Source organism: Hoplias malabaricus, chromosome 2 (assembly GCF_029633855.1).
Source record: "Hoplias malabaricus isolate fHopMal1 chromosome 2, fHopMal1.hap1, whole genome shotgun sequence".
In the NCBI taxonomy this organism is placed as follows: Eukaryota; Metazoa; Chordata; class Actinopteri; order Characiformes; family Erythrinidae; genus Hoplias; species Hoplias malabaricus.
In genome coordinates, this window is record NC_089801.1 from 56,456,365 (window position 1) to 56,481,939 (window position 25,575).

Sequence of the window (25,575 nt, forward strand, 5' to 3'; positions counted from 1 at the left end):
ATGTTTCAAATGGATAATGTACACCCAAACACATTGAGGGTTTATCCACCAAATCAAACACTTCCTTGATCTCTGTCGGCAGATTTTTCACCAATCAAGTATTTATGGGAGCAGTTGGGAAGCCAGCATCAGCAACCTAAGTGTGTGTAGGATCAACAGGCCCAGCTGCAACATCTGTGGGCACAGCAATGAAACTGGCCACTTTATCAGAAACACCCCCCTTCTACTGACACACACTGGCCACTTTATTTTAACCCCTGTGTGTGTAAGAGAGAGAGATGAAGGATTAAACAAAACCCAAAAAGTAGTTTAACTGTGGACTAGGCTGCTGGGGCTGAACTGAGGGGTCACACTAAAGCCTTGCTGCTGGCCTTGCCCCTGGATCAAGACACAGCTGTAGCACAGATCCAGGAGGCAGAGCCCAGAGCTGCACAGACCCAGGAGGCAGAGCCCAGAGCTGAGCCCAGAGCAGCACCGACCCAGGAGGTAGAGCTGAGAGCTGCACAGACCCAGGAGGCAGAGCCCAGAGTTGAGCCCAGAGCTGCACAGATTCAGGAGGTAGAGCACAGAGCTGAGCCTAGAGCTGCACAAACCCAGGAGGTAGAGCCCAGATGTGCACAGACCCAGGAAGTAGAGCTTAGAGCTGCACAGACCCAGAAGGCAGAGCCCATAGCTGGACAGTCCCAGGGGGTTGAGCTCAGAGCTGAGCCCAGGGCTGCACAGACCCAGGAGGTAGAGTTCAGAGCTGAGCCCAGAGCTGCACAGACCCAGGAGGTAGAGCTCAGAGCTGAGCCCGGAGCTGCACAGACCCAGGAGGCAGAGCCCAGAGCTGCACAGACCCAGGAGATAGAGCTCAGAGCTGAGCCCAGAGCTGCACAGACAGAGGCAGTACTGTGTGGTCACTAACAGCTCAGCTCAAAATGAGCAGGATGTCCTGCTCCACAGGTGCTCCTCTCAGGGCAGGGCTTCCAACAGGAATGTTTCAAACGGATAATGTACACCCAAACACACTGAGGGTTTATCCACCAAATCAAACACTTCCTTGGACTCTGTCGGCAGATTTTTCACCGATCAAGTATTTATGTGAGTGGCTGGGAAGCCAGCATCAGCAACCTAAGTGTGTAGGATCAACAGGCCCAGTTGCAACATCTGTGGGCAGATGTATGGCAGAATGCCATATGAATCCTGTACAGCTGCATGCCTAATCTTTACTTGTATGAAGTTGGCCCAGGGGCACTAGAGCTCCCTATCTACTGTTCAATTTTCCAAAATAAATGTATCCATTCAATCTCATATTGTAATCACTAATGGTGTGTTCAGACATGCGGCTCTATTCTTTTGGTCCTGACTAAAAGTGAAAATTATACATTGTTACATTTTAGTACTGATTTGGTTTGAGGTCCCATTGACACATTTACAACCAAATCAAAGTAAGTTAAATAAAAAAGTGGCACATGATGCACATGACTTTTATTTTGGAGCCATTCATCTGAGTGGTGAGCTGGGCTTAATGCACTTATCGGGGTTGTGTGTGTGTGTGAGAGTTGAATAAAATGGATAAAGGAGTCAAAACAGCAGCATAAATTACTTCACTGCCCAAACAAGAGCAGCTCCGCTACAGAGAGAAAGACATGAGGAATCTGTCCTCGGATCAGTGTTGGCTTTTAATGCACTGTTCCCTCAAAGAGTGATTATCTTTTTGTCATCTTTATTACATTATTACCAGTATATATTTAGGACATCACATACTGTGTTTGTTTTGTGTTCAAACTTATGTGCATCAGAGCTCGTCTTGACATCTCTGACCACTTAACAAAGGGACGCAAGTAATTAGAACCAGCTGAAGAGACAGCTGGAAACAGTCCAGTTGACACACACAGTTAACAGTCCAGAACCAGAGCAGGGTGAGGTCCACTACAGGAGCATGGATGATGTTTAGAGGTTGTACCTTTGATCTGTTTCTCTGCCGTTTGTTTAATTTCTTCATTTCCTTTCGTTGCTTTCTGCAGCTGTTCACCCAGAGCAGCCAGTTTCTTAACTACACACACACACACACACAGCAATGAAACATTGTGAAGATATAACAATTATATATAACAGAGTAAACAACAACATGCCTTCTGTGTCCTCCTGGGGTCTGCACGGGGCAGACAGTTTTTAGAAATATTTCTCACTCAGTTCGACGTTCTGCTCGTCTGTCTTCTTCAGCTGCTCTCCACTGATCTCCAACTTCTCACTGGTCTCCACAATCTTCTTCTCCAGCACTGAGATACAACCACAACAACACACCACCAACAACACACGATCACCATCACACAGTGGAACACAATTCTGTTTCTTAATGAAGCATCTGCTTTGGTTCAAACCCCACAGCAGCTTTCTGTCTAAACAGCGCTGTTCAGAATGACTGCTTTCACAGAGGGCTGTACTTACGCCTGAGATCTTCCGCTGTGAATTTCTTCACCTTATCCAGCTCCTTCTCCTTCTCGTTCATTTCCCTCTCCAGCTGAGCCACACGAGTCTCTGAGGAGTCAAACAACAGCATTCTGAGCCATTCCCTCTTCACCAATATTCATTTTTAAAGTTGCAGTCAGTCATTCTCTCCACTGAGTCATTATTTTGAGACCTAGTGGCCTGGAGGTGTCAGAGATTCTGTACTAAACTCTGTTTCAAACATTGAAGGCCCTTGTGGGGGAACTGCTCTGTTGAGCAAAATAAAAAGAGGGAGGTTTTATGTTTATTTTGACCCTCGACCCCAAAGCCCTACAGACCTAGTCTTAAAGCAGTAAAGAGGTCATACGTGTGAAAGAAAAGAGAGCTAAAAGGGAGATGTGAGACTCACTGAGCTGACCAGTTCCACACTCGATCTTCTGCAGGTAAATGATCTCTGTTCTCTTCTCCTCGATGCTCTTCTCCAGATCTGTAATACAGGTCTGATGTTTACATTCCGACCCTTCAGCAACAACTCAGGACAAACCCTGGTATCTCCTTTCTGCTTTCTTTATTTCATAATGAGTACAGGTCAGTGTCCAGATCTCAGACTGTCTCCATTCGGTCTGTGTCCCTCGCAGTTTACTGTTCATTGTCAATAAAGACCGTCCCTGTCTCCACCGTCTTTACAGCAGACCAAGAGATGGTCTTTACACAGTGTGGACCCCTCACAGTGAAGGGTCTGCTTTTGGAGATACAAGGTTTCGTGGTGATTTATTAAAACAGTCAGAGATTCACAGAGGAACTGACCTGCCACCTTCTCTGCAGCTTCCTGTTTCAGTTGTTCCTGCAGTCGCTGCAGCTTCCCCAGCTCCTCATTCAGAGAGATCACCTGAATGGCTTTACACACAGGACACAAACACACACACTGAGGTTCTAGACTCAGACACAGGTTCTAGATTCAGACTGAGGAACAGAATACAGATAGTGGTTCCAGAGTCAGAGTGAGGGACTAGATTCAGACAGTTGTAGAATCAGACTGAGGGAATAGATTAGGACAATAGATCTAGAGTAAGACTAAGGGACAGAATACAGATAGTGGTTCTAAAGTAAGACTGAGGGACTAGATTCAGACAGTTCTAGAGTCAGACTGAGGGACAGAATTCAGACAGAACTTCACAATTCTTCCTCAAAAGCAATAACATGGAACTTTTAACTCAGGAAAAGCACATTGAGAGAGGGTGCAGATTCAGGTGAAGGTTCTAGATCAGACCCAGGTTCTAGACTCCAGATTTGTCTTTCTTGGACCTGAAATTAAAGTTAGTTTGTGGGACTCACTGAGCTGAGATTTCTCGTCTCCTCTCTTCCCCAGTTTGTCCATCAGACCTTCAGTCTCCTTCTCCAGCCCTGAGTTCACACACAGTCCTCAGCTTTAGCTGCAGTGCTCAGAGGTAATTAACATGAACAGACCCTATTTACAGCTTATAAACCTGTGATTAACATGAATAACTCACTGTCAATCTCAGCCAGGTACTCAGAGATGCTCTGGTCCTTTTGTTTGGAGAGTTTTCTCATGGACTCCAGCAGCTTCAGAACTGAAGCACAGACATACTGTTTATTAACGGCTAATAGTCTGTGATTATTTATTACTATTTCAGTGTTTGTTTATCTTTTTTGATTTACGTCTATATTCACCTGAATATTCAAAATACACAAGCAGGAAAAGATGAATGCAGTGACTGCAGGTTCCAACAGGTTGGAAGTGTTCCCTGTGGTTGCTATGGCATTGTTGTCATGCTACTACGACTTCCAAAGGTGTTTATTATAATGTTGTATACAGTATATCAGGTGGATACTATGCTAAAATGCAGATGCAAAGTGTGGTTTATGTGGTTCCTGTTGTTTTTTATGTGGTTGCTAGGTTGTTGTTATGCAGTCACTACTTATACGTAAACAAATACAAAACTAGTGGGAATTTTTGAACAGTGTATCTACTGAGTGTTTAAAATACAAACAAATATCTGTGTACTGACGTTCAGCAGAATCTGCTCTGGATAGCCTCAGTTCCTTCTTCACCTTCTCCAGATCTGCTGTCTTGTTCCTCAGCTGTTCCTCCAATACTAAATAAAACAATTATTACTATTATTATTATTATTATTATTATTATTATACAACTTTGAATATTGTATGAGGCTTCTTTTATCAACCTGTGCCCATTTATTGAATTTCTCTTCTAAACTGGACCTCTCAATGAGATGAATGAAAGGGATTTCATAATATCTGACTTTTTCTGAATGGATTCAAGCTATATTTAAAGGTAGCTTCAAATTGGATAATTTATATCCGATTAATGGTAATCCATGTCAACAGTCTGTTTGGATGGTTATTGTTAAGGAGTGGAGATTCTGGTCTTCCTGCCCTCACATCAATGGTCAATGTCTATAAGGACCATACAAATCAGATTTATGGTCACTGAACGTAATATATCCGATTTCACATTGTGGTTACATGGCCTAATAAATCCAATTTAAAAACACATCTAATTTGCAGTGTTGAGGCTGTCTTATAATGTGGACAATGTGGACACTCTGCCTAATAAACTTAGACTTAAGGAACAGATCTGATCTTGAACATTGACAGTCTATCTAATGAATCAATCAAAATTTGAAAGGATAGAAAGGGTTATGAACAAGGCCATAAGTAAGTGGCTAGGGGTGCCATGGACTCAAAGGTGAGTCATGAAATGATTTTGTCAGGATCAAAAGATGTAGTGGTAAAAGCAGCAGCGTCAGTCACAAAAGCAGGGAGGAAGTGGAATCTGAAAGTGACCGTGCCGGTAGCTAGGAGCTCAGTGATGTGATTGGCCAAGTACAATTAGGAAAAGCAGTCCTTGTGTCAGATGATTCGTGGGAAGCAATTGGTAATTCCACATCGCCAACGAGAAGGCAGATGATGACTATTATTTGCATGGTGCGCAACATCAGCATCAAAGGCAAAACATGGCCAGTTGCTTCGGTGGGAGAATCTATAGAAGCAGAGGGTCATTTGGCAAGAGCTGTGGGTGATGGAGGCAAGTCGTATTAACAGACCTTTTGTGGCTGCACGTCAGAAGAGAGTGGGGTGGGCCCTATGAAGCTCTAATGGACTGGCATAGGATATTTTACATCTTATCCCGTGTATGATTATAATAACTGAAGGATTTATTTACAATGTGGACAAATCCTTTCAACTCAGGATACAGATTTAATTTGCACTGTCAAAGCTGTGTACTGAATCAGATGGTGGAAAAATATTATATATACAATGCAGTCTAATAATTCAAATTTAAGAAAAATATATACAGTTTAAAACATTGTATTTATACAAGAGATTCAGTTGGCCATGTTGGATGCTCGATTTAAAATACCATATTTAAGACAATATTAGATTTGAAACATGTCTGCTCAGTATAATAAATCAGGTTTAAAAACAGATATTTTGCAATGTGTACACTTGGTCTAATACATTAGATTTAGGAAACACATTTGATAATGTATATGGACATTTGGTCTAAAATTCTAACAAATAACATTTGCAATGTGAACAGGTTCCTGAGTTTTTAAAAGAATTCAATTTGCAATTTGTCCACTTGGTCTAATCAGTTTTTAAAACGAGATCCAAATTGGAGTATGGACACACAATCTAATAAATATGACTTGTAGAGTCTACCAAATTGTATTTTTGCAATATGGACATGGTCTTATAAATCAAATTTAGGAATCAGACCAGATTTGCATTGTTGATGCTTGAGTTATAAAACCAGATTTAAAAAAATCTAATTTGCAGTGTGGATAATTGTCACGCCCTGGTCCTGTCATGTCTTTTCCTGGCCATGTGCTCTAGCACATAGCTCTGTTTATTATGGTTCATGTCTTTGCCCTAGTCCCACCTTAGTTCTACCTCCTCGTCAGAGTTTGGTAATCCTGCCCCCTTGTTATCTGTCCCAGGTGTTCCTTGTCTGTGGTGTGTATTTAAGTTCCCTTGTCTTAGTGCCACTTTGTTGGACATTCCTCATTTGCTTGTTTGTCTCTAGTCTGTTTGTCTTTTCTGTCCCTCATTCCCTTCAAGTCAGTCTATGTATCTCTTGTATCAAGTCTGTGTCTTTACTCAGTTTAGGTTTCTCTATATTTGTCTCTCCATGTCTAGGTCTCTGTTTAAGCTCTCACTGTTTAGGTCTCTGTTTAGCGCTCTTTGTCCAGGTTAGTCTCTTTAGCTCTCTCTGTCTGTTTAGCTCTCTCTGTCTAGGTTTCTCTGTCCAGTTCCCTCTCTATCTGTCCAGGCCTCTCTGTCCAAGCCATTCTGTCCAAGTCTTTCTTTGTCTAAGTATACTGTCATGTTATCCAAGTCTGTCTTTGTTTTGTTATCATTTGTATAAATAAAATTGTATTGTATAAAGTGTGGGACGGCAGGGTGGCGAAGCAGGTAGTGTCGTAGTCACACAGCTCCAGGGGCCTGGAGGTTGTGGGTTTGATTCTCGCTCCGGGTGACTGTCTGTGAGGAGTTGGTGTGTTCTCCCCGTGTCCGCGTGGGTAGGTGGATTGGCGACTCAAAAGTGTCCGTGTGTGTGTGTGTGTGTGTGTCTGTGTTGCCCTGTGAAGGACCCCCTCCAGGGTGTATTCCCGCCTTGTGCCCAATGATTCCAGGTAGGCTCTGGACCCACCTCGACCCTGAATTGGATAAGCGCTTACAGATAATGAATGAATGAATGTGTAAAGTGTTATTGCAAGTGCGTCCTCCTCCATCAATCCGCCCAGTCCTGACAACAATCAGTCTAATGAATCAGATTTAGAACAATTATGATAAGCATTTGTTCTAAAGTTCAGATTTAGGAATCAGATCTGAATTGCGGTGTAGACTCTAGATCCAATGAACTGGATTTAAGAAACAAATCTTATAATGTGGACATTCAGTGTATTAAATTAGATTAAGGATACAGATCTGTTTCACAATATGAATTATATACCTAAAATGTCAGATTTAGGAAAAAATATATATGAAATGTGGATACATTATGTAACTTATCTGACTTAGAAAACATGATATACAATGTGGACTGTTTGTATAATAAAGATTTAGGACACGTATCCCGGTTTTCCTGCAGTGTGAACATGTTTCTGACCGTCAGTGTTTCCTTCTGATGTGCTGAGTTTTCTTTGAAGAGCCTCCACCTCTTCAGACATAGTCTGGATGACCAGAACTGAAGAAAAGAAACAAACAAACAAAAAATAAACCAGCTAGAATGCGTGAAGCTGACAATAGGACGGCAAGGAGCTAACACTAATAATAATGATAACGGAGAACAAAGAAAAAGTAAAGGCTGGTTTTAAAGCTAAAACAATTACTCACTTTGACGAGCAAAGCTGTTATTCAGCTGAGAAACTTCCCTCTTAAACTTTGCCTGGAGCTCTATTACACACACACACACACACACACAAACACCGAGACAAAAACATAGGTGTGTTGTAATATATCAGCCTCTCTTTATACCTTATTATCAAACGTAATGTGTCTATGTAAACAAACTCCATTCTGATTGGCTACTGAGTCTCAGGTAAAGTTCCCACATGACACTTAATAAAAATAACCTGAATAAACTGAGTGTTGCTTAGGAAGGTGTTTGTGATGAAGCTGTATCTCACCCTTGTAAGACTCCTGGACCTCAGAGCACTTTTTGGCCTCCTCCAGGTCTAACTGCAGTTCTGACCCAGACACACCCAACATTCATTATTTACATGTCCATAAACACGTATCATTCAAGTACAAACTCATTAATATAACCTCCATAAACACAGTCTCATTACACTATAAACTCATTAATATAACCTCCATAAACACAGTCTCATTAAACTATAAAATCATTAATTTAACCTCCATAAACATGTCTCATTGAACTATAAACTCATTAATATAATCTCCATAAACACAATCCCATTAAACTATAAACTCATTAATATAATCTAAGTCTCTATAATAATAGATCTATAATCTATAATAAAGTCTCATTAACTCTAAACTTTCTCTCACTTCTGTTCTCCACTTTCACTTTTAACTTGTCCTCCTCACTCTGCCGTATTCGCTCCTCCAGATCTGAAACAGGAAGAGTCTGTTACCAAAGTAATTAAGGAAGAGACACACAAGTGAATAAATGAAGGAATGAATGGGGTATGGATGAACTGATGAATGAACATATGGACGACTGAATCAGTAAATCACTGATCCAACAGATGAACAAACATATGAATGAATTAATTACTTAACAGATGAATTACCTATAATTTTCCCAGCAGTCTCCTGGTGTTTTTTCAGTGCTTCTTGTTTAATTCTTCGCAGTTCTTCCATGAGTTCTGTGATTTTATTCACTGTAAAAAACATAAATGTTTGGATGTCTTTATTAAAGTTTCCTTTTTACTTTTTTTACATTCTTTACATCCTACGGAGGCTCAATAAACCTGTTATTTTTCACTTTGCATACTTTAATTTTTCTTTTACATCTGCTCTCACAATATGCACATCCTATATATGCACTCTTCTAATCTAATCTAATATAATTTAATCTAATGTAATTTAAGATAATCTAATGTAATCTAACCTAATATAATGTTACATAATGTAATCTAAACTAATGTAATGCAATTTAAGATAATCTAATGTAATGTAATGTAAGATAATTTAATTTAATCTTATGTAACGTAATGTAAGATAATCTAATGTAATCTAATGTAAATATAATTTAACCTAATATAATGTAATCTTATCTCATTTAATTTGTTCTATTTTAATTTCTGTCTGGGAGAGAAGCCTCTGTCTATGTTGTATTAAATATTATATTTGAACAAATCTTAAACTTTAAGATAAATTATGGTCGATCACGTTTACGTTTTGAAGGTCTCACCCTTCGTGGCTAATTCCTCATTCTTCTGGTTTAAGGCTTTTATTAACGTCTCCAGCTCCACCTCCGTCTCACGCAGCTTCACCTTCACCACTGACATTAAAATTTACACCAATTAATATCACAAAATCACATTTCACACACTCAGTCACACGTCCTGTGATCAATTACTTCATTCATTCTGTGTTTGTTCACAAACTATTCTCAAATAAACATAAACATATCGTAGCTGTCCAATTATCATAGCTGTATCTCCACTTTTGTGAATGTGTAGTTTACTGCTTCATTTAAACACAGCCGCTGTCCTTCACACTGTGTGAAAATTTCATGATTAATGGACCATTAGAAACGCTCCAAAATTGAAAGCTAAAGTTTTTCCTTCTCCTGTGAAGTTATTGTTTTAATTGAACAGCAACGATATTACACATTACATATAGCAATTATATTATTAGTATCAATCAACTAATCAATCATCAATGAATAAAAATGATGTTTCTACTGAAAGATTCATATTAGTTTCTGAAAAATTAAATTACTTCAGTTACTAATAATTCAGTTACTTTAGTTCAGAGATGGTCATTATTTATTTTTTTACAAACATCTTTGAACATTTACAAACACTGAATTCATAATAAACACACTTTTTTGCATTAAACAGAGATACAATCTGTGTAACACGTACTCATTCTCAGATTATATCTCTGGATGTAGTTGAATTAATAATTTTTTAAATAATCTTTGGCAAATAAAAATTAGGTAACTTCAAAGTGTTCTTTTTTCATTCAGTGTTGTTAACGAAATGCTTTACACATCAATCAAAAAATGTAACTTAATCTGTTCATTACTTTCATTACGAAGTATTCCTGAGATATCATCAAATTTGTTAAAAAAATGTAAAAATAACCATCACTGAGCTGAAAGTAACTGAATTATACAGGAACTAAAACCTTCAGTAGAAACTGATTCATATTAATTGATTGATTGATTGATTGTGCTATTGATAGTGTACTGCTGAAATGAAGAGGATGTTTATTAACATTTTGTAATCTTTAATAAACTCCTGCAGTTTGTCACCTTTGAGCTGATTGGCGAAGGACTGCCGCATGCTGTTTATCTGCTCCTTCAGCTGCTTCACTTCTTCCTTCAGAACCAGGATCTCTCTCGCTGCAAAAAAAGGACTTTTATTTCTCATCAGGAATAAAGTAAATCATAAAAAGTGACCTCCTCCTTGGATCACCACCTTAACGTGGTGGAGGGGTTTGCGTGCTTGCGTGAGCCTAGGAGCTATGTTGTCGGGGGCAATAGCCCCTGGTAGGGTCTCCCAAGGCAAATTGGTACTAGGTGATGGGCCAGACAAAGAGTGATCCATAAAGACACGGATGAAAAAGATAAGATCGTGGACACAGCCTCCCTTGCCCGGAGCAGGGTTACTGGGGCCTCACCCTGGAGCCAGGCCTTGGGGAGGGGCTCCTTGGCGAGCGCCTGGTGGCCAGACTTTCACCTATGGGGTCCAGCCGGGCTTAGCCCGAAAAAGATACATGGGTCCACTCTCCCATGGGCCCACCACCTGTGGGAGAGGTAGTAATCCGGGTCTGGTGCATTGTGGATCGTGTGGCGGTCGGGGTCGGGGGCCCTGGCGTTCTGATCTTCGGTTACTGAAACTGGCTTTTGGAACATGGAACGTAACCTCTCTGGTGGGAAAAGAGCCTGAGCTGGTGCGCGAGGTTGAGAGGTATCGGCTAGATATAGTTGGGCTCACCTCGACACACAGTATGGGCTCTGGAACCAATCTCCTTGAGAGAGGCTGGATGCTCTTTCACTCTGGAGTTGCCCAGGGTGAGAGGCGTAAGGCAGGTGTGGGCTTACTCATAGCCCCCCAGCTTAGCGCCTGTACATTGGGGTACGTTTCCCTGCGCCTTCGGGTTGGGGAAAGGGCTCTAACTGTTGTTTGTGCTTATGCACCGAACAGCAGTTCAGAGTACCATGCCTTCTTGGGGACCCTAGAGGGAGTGCTGGAGAACACTCATTCTGGGGACTCCATTGTTCTGCTGGGGGACTTCAACGCTCACGTGGGTAATGACAGTGAGACCTGGAGGGGCGTGATTTAGAGGAACGGCCCCGCTGATCTGAACCCGAGTGGTGTTCAGTTATTGGATTTCTGTGCCCGTCACAGTCTGTCCGTTATGAACACCATGTTCGAGCATAAGGGTGTCCACAAGTACACCTGGCATCAGGATACCCTAGGCCGCATTTCGATGATCGACTTTATAGTCGTATCATCTGACCTGCGGCCATATGTTCTGGACACTCGGGTGAAGAGAGGCGCTGAGCTGTCAACTGATCACCACCTTGTGGTGAGTTGGATCAGATGGCGGGGGAGGACGCCGGACAGACCTGGCAGGCCCAAACGTGTGCTGAGGGTTTGCTGGGAATGTTTGGCAGAGGAACCTGTCAGAAAGATCTTCAACTCCCACATCCGGCAGAGCTTCGACTGCACCCCGGGGGAGGCTGACATTGAGTCCAAGTGGGCCATGTTCCGGACCTCCATTGTTGAGGCGGCTGAACGGAGCTGTGGCTGCAAGGTTGTTGGTGCCTGTCGGGGTGGCAATCCCCGCACTCGGTTGTGGACACCCCGGGTGAGGGGGGCTGTCAAGCTGAAGAAAGAGTCCTATCAAACCTGGTTGGCTCAGGGGACTCCGGAGGCAGCCGACAGGTACCGAGGAGCCAAACGGCTCGTGGCCTCGGCAGTCGCTGAGGCAAAACTCGAGTGTGGGAGGAGTTCGGTGAGAACATGGAAAACGACTTTCTGTCAGCTCCGAGAAGTTTCTGGCAAACCGTCAGGCGACTCAGGAGGGGAAAGCAGTTTTCCACCAACACTGTATATGGTGGGGGTGGGGAACTGTTGACCTCGACTGGGGACGTCACCAGACGGTGGAAGGAATAATTCAATAATCTTCTTAATCCCACCAGCACGTCTTCCACAGAGGTAGCAGAACTTGGGGACCCCGGGGGGGTCGTCTATCACTGGGGCTGAAGTGGCCAAGGTGGAAGGGAAACTCCTTGGCGGTAGGGCCCCGGGGGTGGATGAGGTTCACCCCGGGTTCCTCAAGGCTCTGGATGTTGTGGGGCTGTCCTGGTTGACACGTCTTTGCAACATCGCGTGGACATCGGGGGCAGTGCCTCTGGACTGGCAGACTGGGGTGGTGGTTCCCCTTTTTAAAAAGGGGGATCGGAGGGCGTGTTCCAACTATAGGGGGATCACACTCCTCAGCCTCCCCGGTAAGGTCTATGAGGGGGTACTGGAGAAGAGAGTCCAACTGATAGTTGAACCTCGGATCCAGGAGGAACAATGCGGATTCCGCCCCGGTCGTGGAACACAGGACCAGCTCTTTACCCTCGCTAGGATCCTGGAGGGTGCATGGGAGTTTGCTCAACCAGTCTACATGTGTTTTGTGGATCTGGAGAAGGCATTCGACCGTGTCCCTCGGGGTATTCTGTGAGGGGTGCTCAGGGAGTTGTTACGTAACCTTGTTACGAGCTATCCAGTCCCTGTACAAACAGAGCAGGACTCTGGTTCGTATGGCTGGCAGTCGCAGTCGGAGTTGGACTCCGTCAGTTGGACTGAGTTGGACTGCATCGGGCACTAGGGTTTAACCCAGGACAGAGCGCCAATCCATATCTGGGCTCACACATACAGACATTCATTCACACACCAGGACAGTTATTAGAGAAGCCAATTCACCTACCCTCCATGTTTTTGGACTGTGGGAGGAAACCGGAGCCCCCGGAGGAAACCCACGCAGACATGGGGAGAAACTCCACCCAGATGGGACTTGAACCCAAGATCCCAGCGCTGGGAGGCGAACGTGCTGACCACCAAGCCACCGTGCCACCGTGGTCTTGTTGGCTTCATCGAGCCGAGACCTCCTCTTGCTGGACCAGTTTGCAGCCGAGTGTGAAGCGGTAGGGATGAGGATCAGCACCTCCAAGTCAGAGTCCATGGTACTCAGTCGGAAAAGGGTGGAGTGCTCTCTCCAGGTTGGAAGTGAGATCCTGCCTCAAGTGGAGGAGTTTAAATACCTCGAAGTCTTATTCACGAGTGAGGGAATGATGGAGCGTGAGATTGACAGGCGGATCGGTGCGTCGGAGCGTCAGCAGTAATGCGGGCTCTGTACCGGTCCGTTGTGGTGAAGAGAGAGCTGAGCAGAAAAGCAAAGCTCTCGATTTACCGTTCAATCTACGTCCCAACCCTCACCTATGGTCACGAGCTTTGGTTAGTGACTGAAAGAACGAGATCGCGGGTACAAGCGGCTGAAATGAATTTTCTCCGCAGGATGTCTGGACTCTCCCTTAGAGACAGGGTTAGGAGCTCGGACATCAGGGAGCGACTCGGAGTGGAGCCGCTGCTCCTCCACGTCGAGCGGAGCCAGTTGAGGTGGTTCGGGCATCTGGTTCGGATGCCTCCTGGACGCCTTCCTGGAGAGGTGTTCCAGGCATGTCCAACGGGGAGGAGGCCCCGGGGCAGACCAAGAACACGCTGGAGAGACTACATGTCTCGACTGGCCTGGGAATGCCTGGGTATAACCCCGGAGGAGCTGGAGTCGGTGGCTGGGGAGAGGGAGGTCTGGGTTTCATTGCTCCGACTGCTTCCCCCGCGACCCGGACTCAGATAAGCAGTGGATAATGGATGGATGGATAAAAAGTGACATTTAATTGACCCCTGATATTTTAAATGCATATACAGCAACTGTGCGCTGAAGTGTGTGTTCTCTGTTGAGAAAGGTTGTAATTAAGTATATATTCCAACACCAACTCACACAATTTTGTGAGTCTTTGAATACAAAAACACACTTTTAAATACATGTATGGAAATAAATGCTAATGTAATTTAAGTTAATATTTAAGTGTTTGTGCAATATTTACAAATAAATATAAGCACAAATATAGAACTATTTTTACAATTGCACTATTAATGCACACTAGTTGTTCATTTCTATGATATAAAATATAAAATAAAACATAAAAAACATAAAAAAACATAGAAAAAACATCGTTGGAAATCCTTACAAGTGCTGAGTTCCTTGTCGTTTAATTATGAGGAGAACCTTAGCTGGGCTGGGAACACTAGCTCCACAGCCAATAAAGCCCAGTGGTGTCTCTACTTTCTCCAGAAACTTAGGAAGGCCCAGCTCCCACCTACCAAACTCAACACTTTCTACAGAGGGACTCTAGAGCACCCCCTGGCAGCTGCGTCACTGCCTGCTTTGGGAACTGCACTGTCTCTGACCACAAGGCCCTCCAGAGAATAGTGAGGACAGCTGACAAACATTTACACAATGTGCTGCATCCGCAAAGACAACAGCATTTTGGAGAAGTCCATTTGACGCTGTACACATTACATCTCCTGATACTCCATTACTTCTAGCACCTTTGCACATTTATTTATTCCCCATCCTGCTCCTACAGTACCTGCTGCTAGAGAATCATATTAAACATTGTAACCTGTTACTGCTCTGGGTCCTACCAGTGACTGTACTCTTGTAACACGTGATTATTATATTATAGCATCTTACATCATTCTACACACAACTGCACTCTTAATTTCTCAACACTGGGCACTGGTTAAGAGTTAGATCCACACTGTCTGTCCTCTGTGGACTGTCCCTGTTTTTACTATGTCAAGTCCATGTCCTGTCCTGTCTGTTTATCCCACCATGTGCTAAATAAGCAAATGGTGGGAAAAACAGATAGGACAGGACCAGGGCGTGACAGAGTGTCTCCTCGTATGGTGTGTTCCACCCTGATCCTGGAGGAATTTTGTCTCTTTCCACTGTGTAAATGCATGTGGCTGGAATGACAGTAAAGCCTTTTAAACTTGAACTGAAATGTGTCCACCATTAATTATTTATAGTGATTTACATATAATGATTATAATAAAGTGTTTTAATAATAAACTGTTTATATACAAGTGTTTTCACTCACATAGTTGTTGGACATCACCCTCTCTCTCAGTCAGCTCTGCTGTTTTTCTTTTTAAAAGTTCTTCCTTCTCCTGCACCTGCTTCACTATCACTGTAACAGATCAGAATTACTAACTATATATACAAATGTGTACACACACACACGCACACACACACACACACACACACACACACACACACACAGGGATCGATGTCCATTATCTCAGCTCCACTGTCTCCACTCCAGTCCCACTGTAGTTCTATAATCACACAATGTTGTCCATCTGTTGCTCTGCTTACATTGTTACCCCCTTTCTCCCCTGTTCTTCAGCGCTCAGGACCACCACAGAGCAGGTGTGATGTGGTGGTGGATCTTCTAAGCGTTGCAGTGACACTGATGTGGTGGTGGTGTGTTAGTTTGTGTTGTGCTGGTGCGAGTGGATCAGACACAGCAGTGTTGCTGGACTTTTTAAACCCTGTGTCCACTCACTGTCCACTCTGTGAGACACTCCTCCCTCGTTGGTCCACCTTGTAGATGTAAAGTCAGAGACAGTAGCTCATATGTCGCTGCACAGTGTGTGTCAGTCATCCTCTAGTCCTTCATCAGTGACATAGGACACTGTCTGCTGGATGTTTTTGGTCGGTGGACTATTCTCAGTCCAGCAGTGACACTGAGGGGTTTAAAAACTCCAGCAGCACTGCTGTGTCTGATTCACCCACACCAGTGAAAGGGAGCGAACGAAGTATACAGAGCAATAAATGGACTACACAGTGCTCCTGTGGACAGTGGAGCTGAGAGAATGCACTGTAACTAGAGAAACAAGGAGGCAGTCATATATACCAATCAAACATAACATTATGACCACCTCCTTGTGTCTGTAAAGCAGTATATATAGCATATATGGCAGTCTCAAAATATTGTTAATAATATATATCATGTGTTTTCAGTGTGCAAAAAGAGTATCAGGGAGTTTGGTGACATGCACAGAGGTGTGCATCTGGATGAAAGAGCTGAGTTTGGAGATACACACAGGTGTGCATCCGGATGAGACTAAAATCACCAGAGTAGTGCTAAGTGATCATGGCCCATCTCTATGGAAACAACATCACTGTGGAGCTCCTGAAGAAGATGAACCCCAGGAGCCTGTGTTTACACAGGGTTTAGTCCTAACAATCTGCACTTTAGAGATTACTGTACGGTGTGTGTGTGTGTGTGTGTGTGAGAGAGAGAGAGAACAGGACATGAACACACACCTAAGACCTGTGACTCGGTTTGCTGTGTGATGGAGGTGATGAGATTTTTTAACCAGTTCATTTCCAACAGCTTCACCATGTGCTTCAGCACTGAGGAAACACAGGGGATTAATAAACAACACAAACTTTAAAATAAAAATTCAATATTAAAAACAACACTGTAAGTCATTTATGGATTAGCAATGTGCAATAAAGGTTTTTTAAATTTTGATCTAAATCCTATACGGCAACAATGCATTTTGTTTAGGTTTTATTTAATATTTGAACCTTTCATTATTATTATTATTATTTTTTTAATGCTGTAATTCCATTCTGAAATTGGGATATAAGATATGATTTTATTATATTCACTGTTTGGTATTTTATTCTGAATATTAACTTCAATAAAAACTTATTTAATTTTTTAAAACAGGATAAACAGTTACAGACAATGAATGAATATCCAATATATTACAATGGTATTCTGGAAAATAGTTTCAAAAAAGAATTTCAGAATTATTTTTTTTAATAAATGCACTGCAAACATTAATTTTAATAGAATTTCCTCCTAAATATTATTTTTAATATGAGTTTTGTCAGGCAATTCTTCATGTTTTCTCAGTCTTTTTCTTTGTTTTTATTAAAATTTCAACAGTCTTAACAGTTCAGAAATGGTACAGGACTGAAATCTTGAATCTACTGTTCACACCTATGAGAGATAACAGTCCCAACATTCCAGACCTGAGACCGAAGAGTTAATAAAGTGAACAGCAGGCTCTAAAGAGCAGAGCGTACCCAGTTTAACAGGATTTGTCTCGTCCAGTTTGCTGATCAGCTCCATGAGCTCCTTCTGTGAACCTTCAACACAAATGAGACCACACTCAGACTCAGCGGTCAGAATTACACTGACACCTAGTGGACTGGATGTGTAGTGATTCTGTACAGTTTTCACTGGTTACCATCCACAAATTTTTTTGCAAATTATTAAAATGTTAATAAAAAACCTGAATTGAAAAATTAGAAAATAACACCCAAATTTAGTTAAAAGAGTTCTTCACTTGGACGAGGTGGAAAAGTTATAATATCACAAAGGCACAAATGAGCAAAAGGGCGGTGGGAAAATAAACTATGAGGTTTTAGCTGGTTTATACACACATACATACGACACAGTGCCCCCCAGAGCCCCGGACTGACTCCACAACCGTAGGCTTTTAACAGACTCCCCTGACTGTCCTTTCTCTTCTCTCCTCTCCGCACCACACCACTCTTTTCACACCGCACTTTTCACATCGACGCTCGAGCTTCTTATTTTAGAGCATATGTGGAATATTGTAGCTTCATACAGCACTGAGCAAAATGACATGGGTTAGTTCAAGGTCAGTGCTTTATCAGAATAAAACATTTTGTCCCTCAGCTTGTATGTCAAACTGAGATGTTTCTAAGGAAACTAAGCTTGCAGAAATTTAGAGTGATTATCTTATGCTTATGACGTATAAACTTTCTTTATAAACTTTCTGTGAAAACATCTTCTTTGTCCTCATTCACATAGTACTCTGTGCTATTGTGTGTTTACCACCTTAATGTTAATAAACTACTTTCTGATTGCAAATGCTCTGTTGGATTTCAATTCTTAATATTTGTTTTTATTTTCTCCACCACAATACTCTCTAGTGTTTTTACAATAGTTTGATTCAGTACAAACTCGGTTTTTAAACACTATATATCAAATACATTTGAAATAAGTAAAAAAAAGAGAAGTGTTTCTCATTTCTTAAAAAAAAAAATTACAACATAGAGGTCAGTGAAGCTGTAAAGACACTCACTGCTGATTTTGTCCAAACCCTCGAAACTCTCCACCGTTCTCTGTAGCGTCTGGATCTCTTCCATCTTATCCAAGATCTTCAGAACTGCGACAACAAACTTCTTTTAGTCTTTTTTATAGTAAGAGTGAGTGAGTGGATGTTTAATTAAATTTCTTTAGTATTTTATTTTAAAATTACATTTAATTTGCTCAACATGAATGCAGTACAAATACTTAAAATGTAATTAAATACGAATGCAACAAAATTATGTAAGGATTGTTCTGTATTCAGTGGTTTAGTAGATGTACTTTAAATCGTTTTAAAGTATGTGGTAAAGACTGATGTTTTGTGAATGATATTTAGAACAGTGTTTAATTACAGTACAGAATTCTGTACAAATACGAAAAATAAGCTTTATTTTGACTAATTAAATCTGTACTTAATAACATTAATATATTTAATACAAAACGTAAACATGTTTTTTAAGTATATTTGTGAATTTACGAAAAAAAAATCTAAAAATGTTATTGAGGTACAATAGTAATTAAGAGGTAACAGTTAAATATTTAAATGGTTTTTATATGCCGTAATGAGTTCAGTGTAATCAGTGTGTATTTAAACAGTGTGATGTTGTAGTGTGTGTGTGTTTGTGTGTGTGTTACTTCTCTCAGAATTTTGTGTGTCACTGATCTGCAGGTCATTCCTCTTTGAGGTGAGTTGATTGATCTTGTCCTGAAGTTCTTTCTCCAGTTCTGATGAAACACACACACACACACACACACATTAATTAACACTCCAGCACTCTAGCACTCCAACTCATACCAGAGTTAAATTACACAGTTCCGCTTGCTCCACAGCCCAGTGCTGGGTGCTTAAGACCCCTCTGGCCCACACTTGGCATTGCACATGGAGAACATAGGCTCATGTGCAGCTGCTCCAGAGTATCTGAATTCATTTGTATCTCTATAGGCAATGATACACATTGTGTGGACAGTGGGTGCAGTTCACAGCACCTAAACTCAGTCAGTGTAGAGGGGCGTTCACAAACATCTGGACGAGTAAAAACATCTGGAATTACTCACCTTTGATCTTGGACTGAGACGTCTCTGTTCTGAGTCTGGTTTTAATGTTTTCTATGTTGATGGTGAGTAACATGATGTCCATAACTGTGGGGGACAAGGGAGGACAAATTTATGCTAAATAAACAATGACAACAATATCAATAATGCTACATGCTACAAGCTAATGCTGTTATGAATCACCACTGACTCTGGAATGCGTCATAATTCTGAGAACTGAGGGACATTGGAGGGGAAAATGGAATCATTTTGTCTTTATAAGACCTTATATGGACATCCAGTTCACACCAGAACTCCTTATATGGGAATGAAGCCCCCCACTGATTGACCACAGGTGTGTTTTACTGTGTAACGTGACGGCAGAGAAAGGTTCTTCACTCACCGTTCTGAATGTTCACATCTGGCAGAGTTTTAATAATATTTTCCATTTTATCTGATATCTCTGAAAGAAAAGATAAAGGAGGCTGATTATTTGAATCTTCTCTGTATTTAAACACATTATAATCCTCTACATGTGTTGTTTAAACAGGATTAATGAGAATTAAATATATAATTCCATATACAAATTCTCAAAAGCTGCTGTATATTTGCAAAATAGAAGGCAGTAACTGGACATTTTTAAAAAACTACTTACAACATTTCTGTATAATCAAGCGTATAATTAACCAGATGATTCTTTTAATCTATGATATATCCTTTTTTATATAGTATAAAGTTCTTGTTCCCTTAAATTTAAGTGCTATTCTTTTTTCTCTATTACTGCTAATATGATACTGTGAGGTTTTATTTTTATTTTATGTATGCTTTTTCACTGTATAGAATTTTTTATCACTTGTTTACTTGTTATTCTCTTTTTAATCTCTGTGCTGTGAAGCACTTTGACCTGCATCCTATTGTTATTATTATTATTATTATCATCAAAGGTTTTGTATGTAACACAGAACATTGTTTATACATAATATGAATATAATTAATTATCACTAGTATAAACTGTACAAACAGCTACAGGGAACCTGGAGAACATAGGCCATATTCTGACTAAAAGGTTCTAGATATTACACTGCTCGATGAGGCACTCTCACCATTGAAAGCCACGGAGAGGTTGTCACAGTCTGTCTTTAGTTCCAAGATTTGTCTCTCCAAACCTGGATAGAATAACAGTCTCAATATGAATGATTTTAGTTACACTGACACCTTGTGGCTGAGCTTCTGTACAGGTGTGTGGACCCGCTCTATGGAGCAGAACCCAGTTCATTCAGATACGACAGAGAAGTTCCTTTAATTAATACATATTTTATCATTTTCTTTTAGGAAAAACTTAGTGACTGCTTCTTTAAAGCAGTTCCAGCTGCTGTTGATCACATTTATAAAGAAAACTGAAATAAAATAGAAGAAGACACTCAGGTTCTGGAGCTTCACGTCTGAGAGTTCTGAGTTTGTTCTTACGTCGGTTCTTAAACTGAAGATCTCCAATCAGCTCCTGTTTCAACCCCAGCCTGTTCTCAAGATCTGAGAAAACATATATTTAAGTTTAAATGTTAAATAAGTATATTTATTTTAATTTTTTATAAATTAATCAAATACAGATGGCTAATGGATTTCCATCATGTTTTATCTTCTGTAAGTGTCTACATGTCATCATTGGGTGCAAACAAGAACATGTGTGTTGTTAATAGCGGACCGTGATTAAAAACAATCCCCAGATGCTGTGTTTATAAATAAATTCACCTATGATTTGAATTTCTGCCACTTCCTTCTGTGTCTGAGCGAGAATCTTCCTCTGCTGCAACTCATACTGAAGTTTCAGGATCCGGTACACTGCAAATAATGAAAAACACAGGGACATAAGTTTATGAATAGTTACGAAAATTGCTGTGTGACGTCAGTGTCTTAGAAAAGGTCAGTTTTTCTCGTCCACACGAGAACAGAGACCACGGAGTCTCCACAGACCTCCAGCTTTTAGAGAGAATTTAGAAAACCTCTGTGTTCACTCAGTGTCCTACAGCGCCATGTTCGTGTGACAGGAGGAACACACAGACACCACCCTTTGTTTTTTTAAATAATCAGGCCTTAAATCCCTTCTTGCTGTAAACGCTGAGAGCTAAGACACTCACCCAGCTCCTGCTGGTCTGTCTTCAGGCTTAAGAGCTTGTCGTTCATCAGTTTAATCTTTTCCTGCAGCTGCGTCTCCAGCGCTGAGAGAGAGGTGAGGACAGAGATGTTAGAGCTGAGAGTAAGAGAGTTATTGTTCAGTGAAGCACCTGAATGTAACATGATCCTACCCTCCACCAAAGTTACATAGTACAGTTTCTGCAGTGCTGAGATTGGAAAAGCAACGACAGAGGCTTTATTCTCCGTGGTACAGCATCACAATGATTCTGAAATTTTAGTTTTAATGTTTAAATACTATATTGATATTGTATCAATATATGCAGCCAGCTCTAAAAGGCCATCAGCGGAAGGGCCGCAGTGGGTGTGTTTGAGAAACTAAAGAGAAGAATAGACCCTAGACACTGAGAGAAAGACAACCAGCGTACAGAGTAAACACCGAAACATGGCATTCATTTTCATAGAAAATTTTCTGTTAAATATGTTTCCTGATTTTTCCCAACACTGAAAAAAAATGACATTTTGAATGTATTTAATTTTTTCAGGTCAGCGCGTTGCAGGTATTTAAATCATCTACATCCATAGATATAATCATGTAACATATACTCATTCTCAAATTATATCTCTGGATGTAGATGATTTAATTTACCCTTTAAATCAGTGGTTTTCTATTTTTGTCTCTGGATGTAGTCCCTCTGGGCTCCGAGTATTTCTCGGGCTTGGTCTCGGCTTGTTTTGCTCATTTTTTCTTTGCACTTTTTATAATAAAATACAAACTTCTCACGTCACGTCTGTCTCTAGCCTTTTCTTACATTCAGTAAACAGCTGGAACTGGGCCTTTCTTTACACAGATTTCTCCAAAAACTGGGAGATTGCGATCCCTCTCTGAAGAAAAAGTGGGAAAACACTGTTACCCGTTCCCTTACAGATATTCCCTTGCCAGCCATTTCTCAGTGTAATTTTGGGTGGATACTATTGGACCATTCGTCCTGAAATTGTAAAATTCAGGAAACTGCAGCAGAGATTTTCAAAGTCTGTAGAAACATAGAGATGTTTTGTTAAAGTGACGAAGCATCTCACCTGGTCTCTGAGAGAGTGTGATGTTCAGAGCCTCCATCGCTTCCTTCATGTCCAGCACCTCCCTCTCCACTGACGCTATTTGTTGATCTGAGGAAGAGGAGGATGTTCAGAGAGCATCCTTTAAAGATCTTACTATACACAGTGTAAAAAACATCAACATCTCTGCACCTTAAACAATCAACCCTTTCACACTGACTCTGTATCATTCTATATCAACATCACACTGCTGTAAAATCAGCCCATCAATGTCAAACTGCCCACACATTTCAGACACAGCACTGTGGGGAATTCTGAAACTATCAGTGGCATATTAAAATATGTCTGGATTTGGAGTTACACTTTAAAGGTGCAGTCTGTTCTTTTTAGACCCAACAGTTAACAATGTTTATGAACAGGATCATGTCAAGTGCAGCTCATATTAGAGGACCATTCACATTTCTCTGTAGTGGGTCCCACACGCACGGGGGCAGACGAGATTATAAAAAAGTCCAGCAGAAGGCTACAGAGTTTTGCAGAGTTCTAAGCGTTTAAACATTTTTTAATTAATAAATCGTCTATTAAAAAATCCAGGTATGGTTCAGATTCTCTGATGCATCTAGGCCACTAGGTGTCCATATAAGGAGTAAATGCCTGACTGCACCTTTAAAGCTTAAGTTACCAGAGGTTTTAACTGTGTATGGTGGTCATTAGGTTTCACAGTGAAGATTCACTGACCGAGTTCATTGCTGGTCCCTCTCTCTTTCTGCTCCTCTTTCAGCTCAAGGAGTAACATCGTTTGGTCTTGCAGACGGTCAGCCAAGGCTGTCAGACACAAACACACAAAACAAAATGTAAACCATAAAACAAAACTGTTCAAATGAAGAAGAAGTGTTAGAGCCAGTAATCACTGTGATCTTCACCAAAGTATTCAGCCTGACTCTTCAGCAGCTTGGAAAGTCTCTTCTCCATGATTAACAACTCCTCCTGCTGTCGCACCACATCCGACACTGAAAACACACACATACCACACACACACCATGATCAGGACTGAGATGGTCAAATATTAATGGCCATGTGCTCAGTATTTGGGGGGGGGGGGGTTACTGAATTGTTAACTGTGAAAAAATAAAAAAAATAAGATAACAATTACCAAACACCATTAAATATGCTGCGGTTCCCTGTAGGTGCTGGCTATGGATCACTTGGTGTGCCAAGTAGTTACTAAGTTGTTGCTATGAGGTTGCTAGGGTTTTGCTAACTGGTTTCTCCATGGTTGCTTTTGTTTCCAAAGGGGTTGCTAGGGTATTGCTAATCAGGTACTATGGTATTTGCATTTTGTGCTAATGGAGATTATGATTTCCAAGGTGGTTGCTAGGTGATTGATTAGTGGTGGACTAAGCAGTTGCCATGGTCCTTTTAGTTGTTGCTAAGCTTTTGCTGCATAGTTGTTCAGGTTTCCAAGGTGGTTGCTAGGTTGTTGCTATGTGGTTAAAAAGTGGTTGCTTGGGTGTTGCTTCATGGTTGGCTGTGATGTTGCTAACTGGTTACTACAGTGCATGAAGATTTGCTAATTTGTTGCTAGGCAGCAGGGTGGCGCAATAGGTAGTGTCGCAGTCACACAGCTCCAGGGACCTGTGGGCTCAATTCCCACTCCGGGTGGCTGTCTGTGAGGAGTTTGTGTGTTCTCCCCGTGTCCGTGTGCGTTTCCTCCGGGTGCTCCAGTTTCCTCCCACAGTCCAAAAAAAAAACACACGTTGGTAGGTGGATTGGCGACTCAAAAGTGTCCGTGAATGTGTGTGTGTCTGTGTTGCCCTGTGAAGGACTGGCGCCCCCTCCAGGGTGTATTCCTGCCTTGTGCCCAATGATTCCAGTTAGGCTCTGGACCCACCGCGACCCTGAATTGGATAAGCGGTTACAGATGATGAATGAATGAATGAATAATTTGTTGCTATGGTTTCCAAGGTAGTTGGTAAGTTGGTGATATTGTTTACCAGGTGAATGTGAGGGTGTGAGTAATCAGTTGATGTGGCACTTTTGCAACATGTTTGCTGTGGTTTCCAAGGTGATTTTCAGGTTGTTGTGATGGTATTCCAGGTGGTTGCTGTGGTGTTTCTAACCAGTTGCAATGGTACTTGTGATCATTGGGAGTTCCAAAATTGTTGCTGGGTTGTTGTGATAGTATTCCAGGTGATTGCTATTGTTTTTTATGGTATATCAGTAATAAATCCATGTACAAGAAGCTGGAAGCTGATTTAAAGATATTTTAAAGCTGGATAAACTTTAAAACCATTCAGGATTCACAGGACACAAGTTTACAAATGCAGCCTAAAGTTTTTCTAAACCAAACCCACCTTGTTTTGGGATTCCACTAGTTTCCTCCAGGTTTTTGAGCTTCTCCTTCAGCTGTCTCCGTAATTCTAATTCAGTGAAACAGAACAATCATACATGGGAAGTCAAAGTCACTTTGACCTTAGTGAAATATAGACAGACACAAAAACACTCTCTTGGGTTTGCTCAGTGTGTTGTGGAATCATCACACTCAGCAGACAGAGTGTATCTTCATTGCTATCATTTTCTGATTTTTAGAGGACACAAAGCTTTGGAAAAAGAGGAAAAATTAACAGAAATATTTAAATGAATGAAAGTATTCTGCTGTTTATGAAGCATTCATTCACTGAAAATACAGAAAATGTCATGCTTTCTTGGAAAAATGATCTAATTAGGCCCAATTCACATTGAAATAATCTGCATATTAGTGGTATTCGTATAAAACAATATTAAACGGAATCATGCTCTTTCTGGTGATCTGAAGTATCACACATGGGAAAACTGGACATTTTTAAAAGCTCATAAATCTGAAACCTTTAGGTGTGGTCTCCCAGACAAGGATTAAGCCTAGTCCTGGACTATATCCTCCTCTCATTGGAAAATCACAACTCAAAAAGTTGTGTAGTCCAAGACTAGACTTAACCCTG

General features: G+C 41.3%; 1 protein-coding gene across 1 annotated transcript in view; it reads right to left on the reverse strand.

The window, feature by feature from the left end:
• LOC136686511 (uncharacterized) overlaps positions 1-25,575 on the reverse strand; it is a 66,651-nt gene that overhangs the window by 33,878 nt on the left and 7,198 nt on the right. The window contains exons 10-39 of the mRNA XM_066660334.1: positions 24,952-25,017; positions 23,521-23,607; positions 23,336-23,422; positions 22,622-22,708; positions 21,547-21,627; positions 21,161-21,250; positions 20,879-20,941; positions 20,515-20,577; positions 19,815-19,874; positions 19,436-19,519; positions 19,016-19,105; positions 18,375-18,458; positions 17,347-17,409; positions 16,573-16,662; positions 15,341-15,430; positions 10,433-10,522; positions 9,362-9,451; positions 8,739-8,828; positions 8,494-8,556; positions 8,109-8,168; positions 7,816-7,875; positions 7,589-7,666; positions 4,464-4,550; positions 3,945-4,025; positions 3,769-3,837; positions 3,241-3,330; positions 2,843-2,920; positions 2,434-2,523; positions 2,175-2,264; positions 1,949-2,038 (exon numbers count right to left, since the gene is read on the reverse strand). Of these exons, the coding sequence (XP_066516431.1) occupies positions 1,949-2,038; positions 2,175-2,264; positions 2,434-2,523; positions 2,843-2,920; positions 3,241-3,330; positions 3,769-3,837; positions 3,945-4,025; positions 4,464-4,550; positions 7,589-7,666; positions 7,816-7,875; positions 8,109-8,168; positions 8,494-8,556; positions 8,739-8,828; positions 9,362-9,451; positions 10,433-10,522; positions 15,341-15,430; positions 16,573-16,662; positions 17,347-17,409; positions 18,375-18,458; positions 19,016-19,105; positions 19,436-19,519; positions 19,815-19,874; positions 20,515-20,577; positions 20,879-20,941; positions 21,161-21,250; positions 21,547-21,627; positions 22,622-22,708; positions 23,336-23,422; positions 23,521-23,607; positions 24,952-25,017 (2,391 nt within the window). The remainder of the gene's footprint in view (positions 1-1,948; positions 2,039-2,174; positions 2,265-2,433; positions 2,524-2,842; positions 2,921-3,240; positions 3,331-3,768; positions 3,838-3,944; positions 4,026-4,463; positions 4,551-7,588; positions 7,667-7,815; positions 7,876-8,108; positions 8,169-8,493; positions 8,557-8,738; positions 8,829-9,361; positions 9,452-10,432; positions 10,523-15,340; positions 15,431-16,572; positions 16,663-17,346; positions 17,410-18,374; positions 18,459-19,015; positions 19,106-19,435; positions 19,520-19,814; positions 19,875-20,514; positions 20,578-20,878; positions 20,942-21,160; positions 21,251-21,546; positions 21,628-22,621; positions 22,709-23,335; positions 23,423-23,520; positions 23,608-24,951; positions 25,018-25,575) is intronic.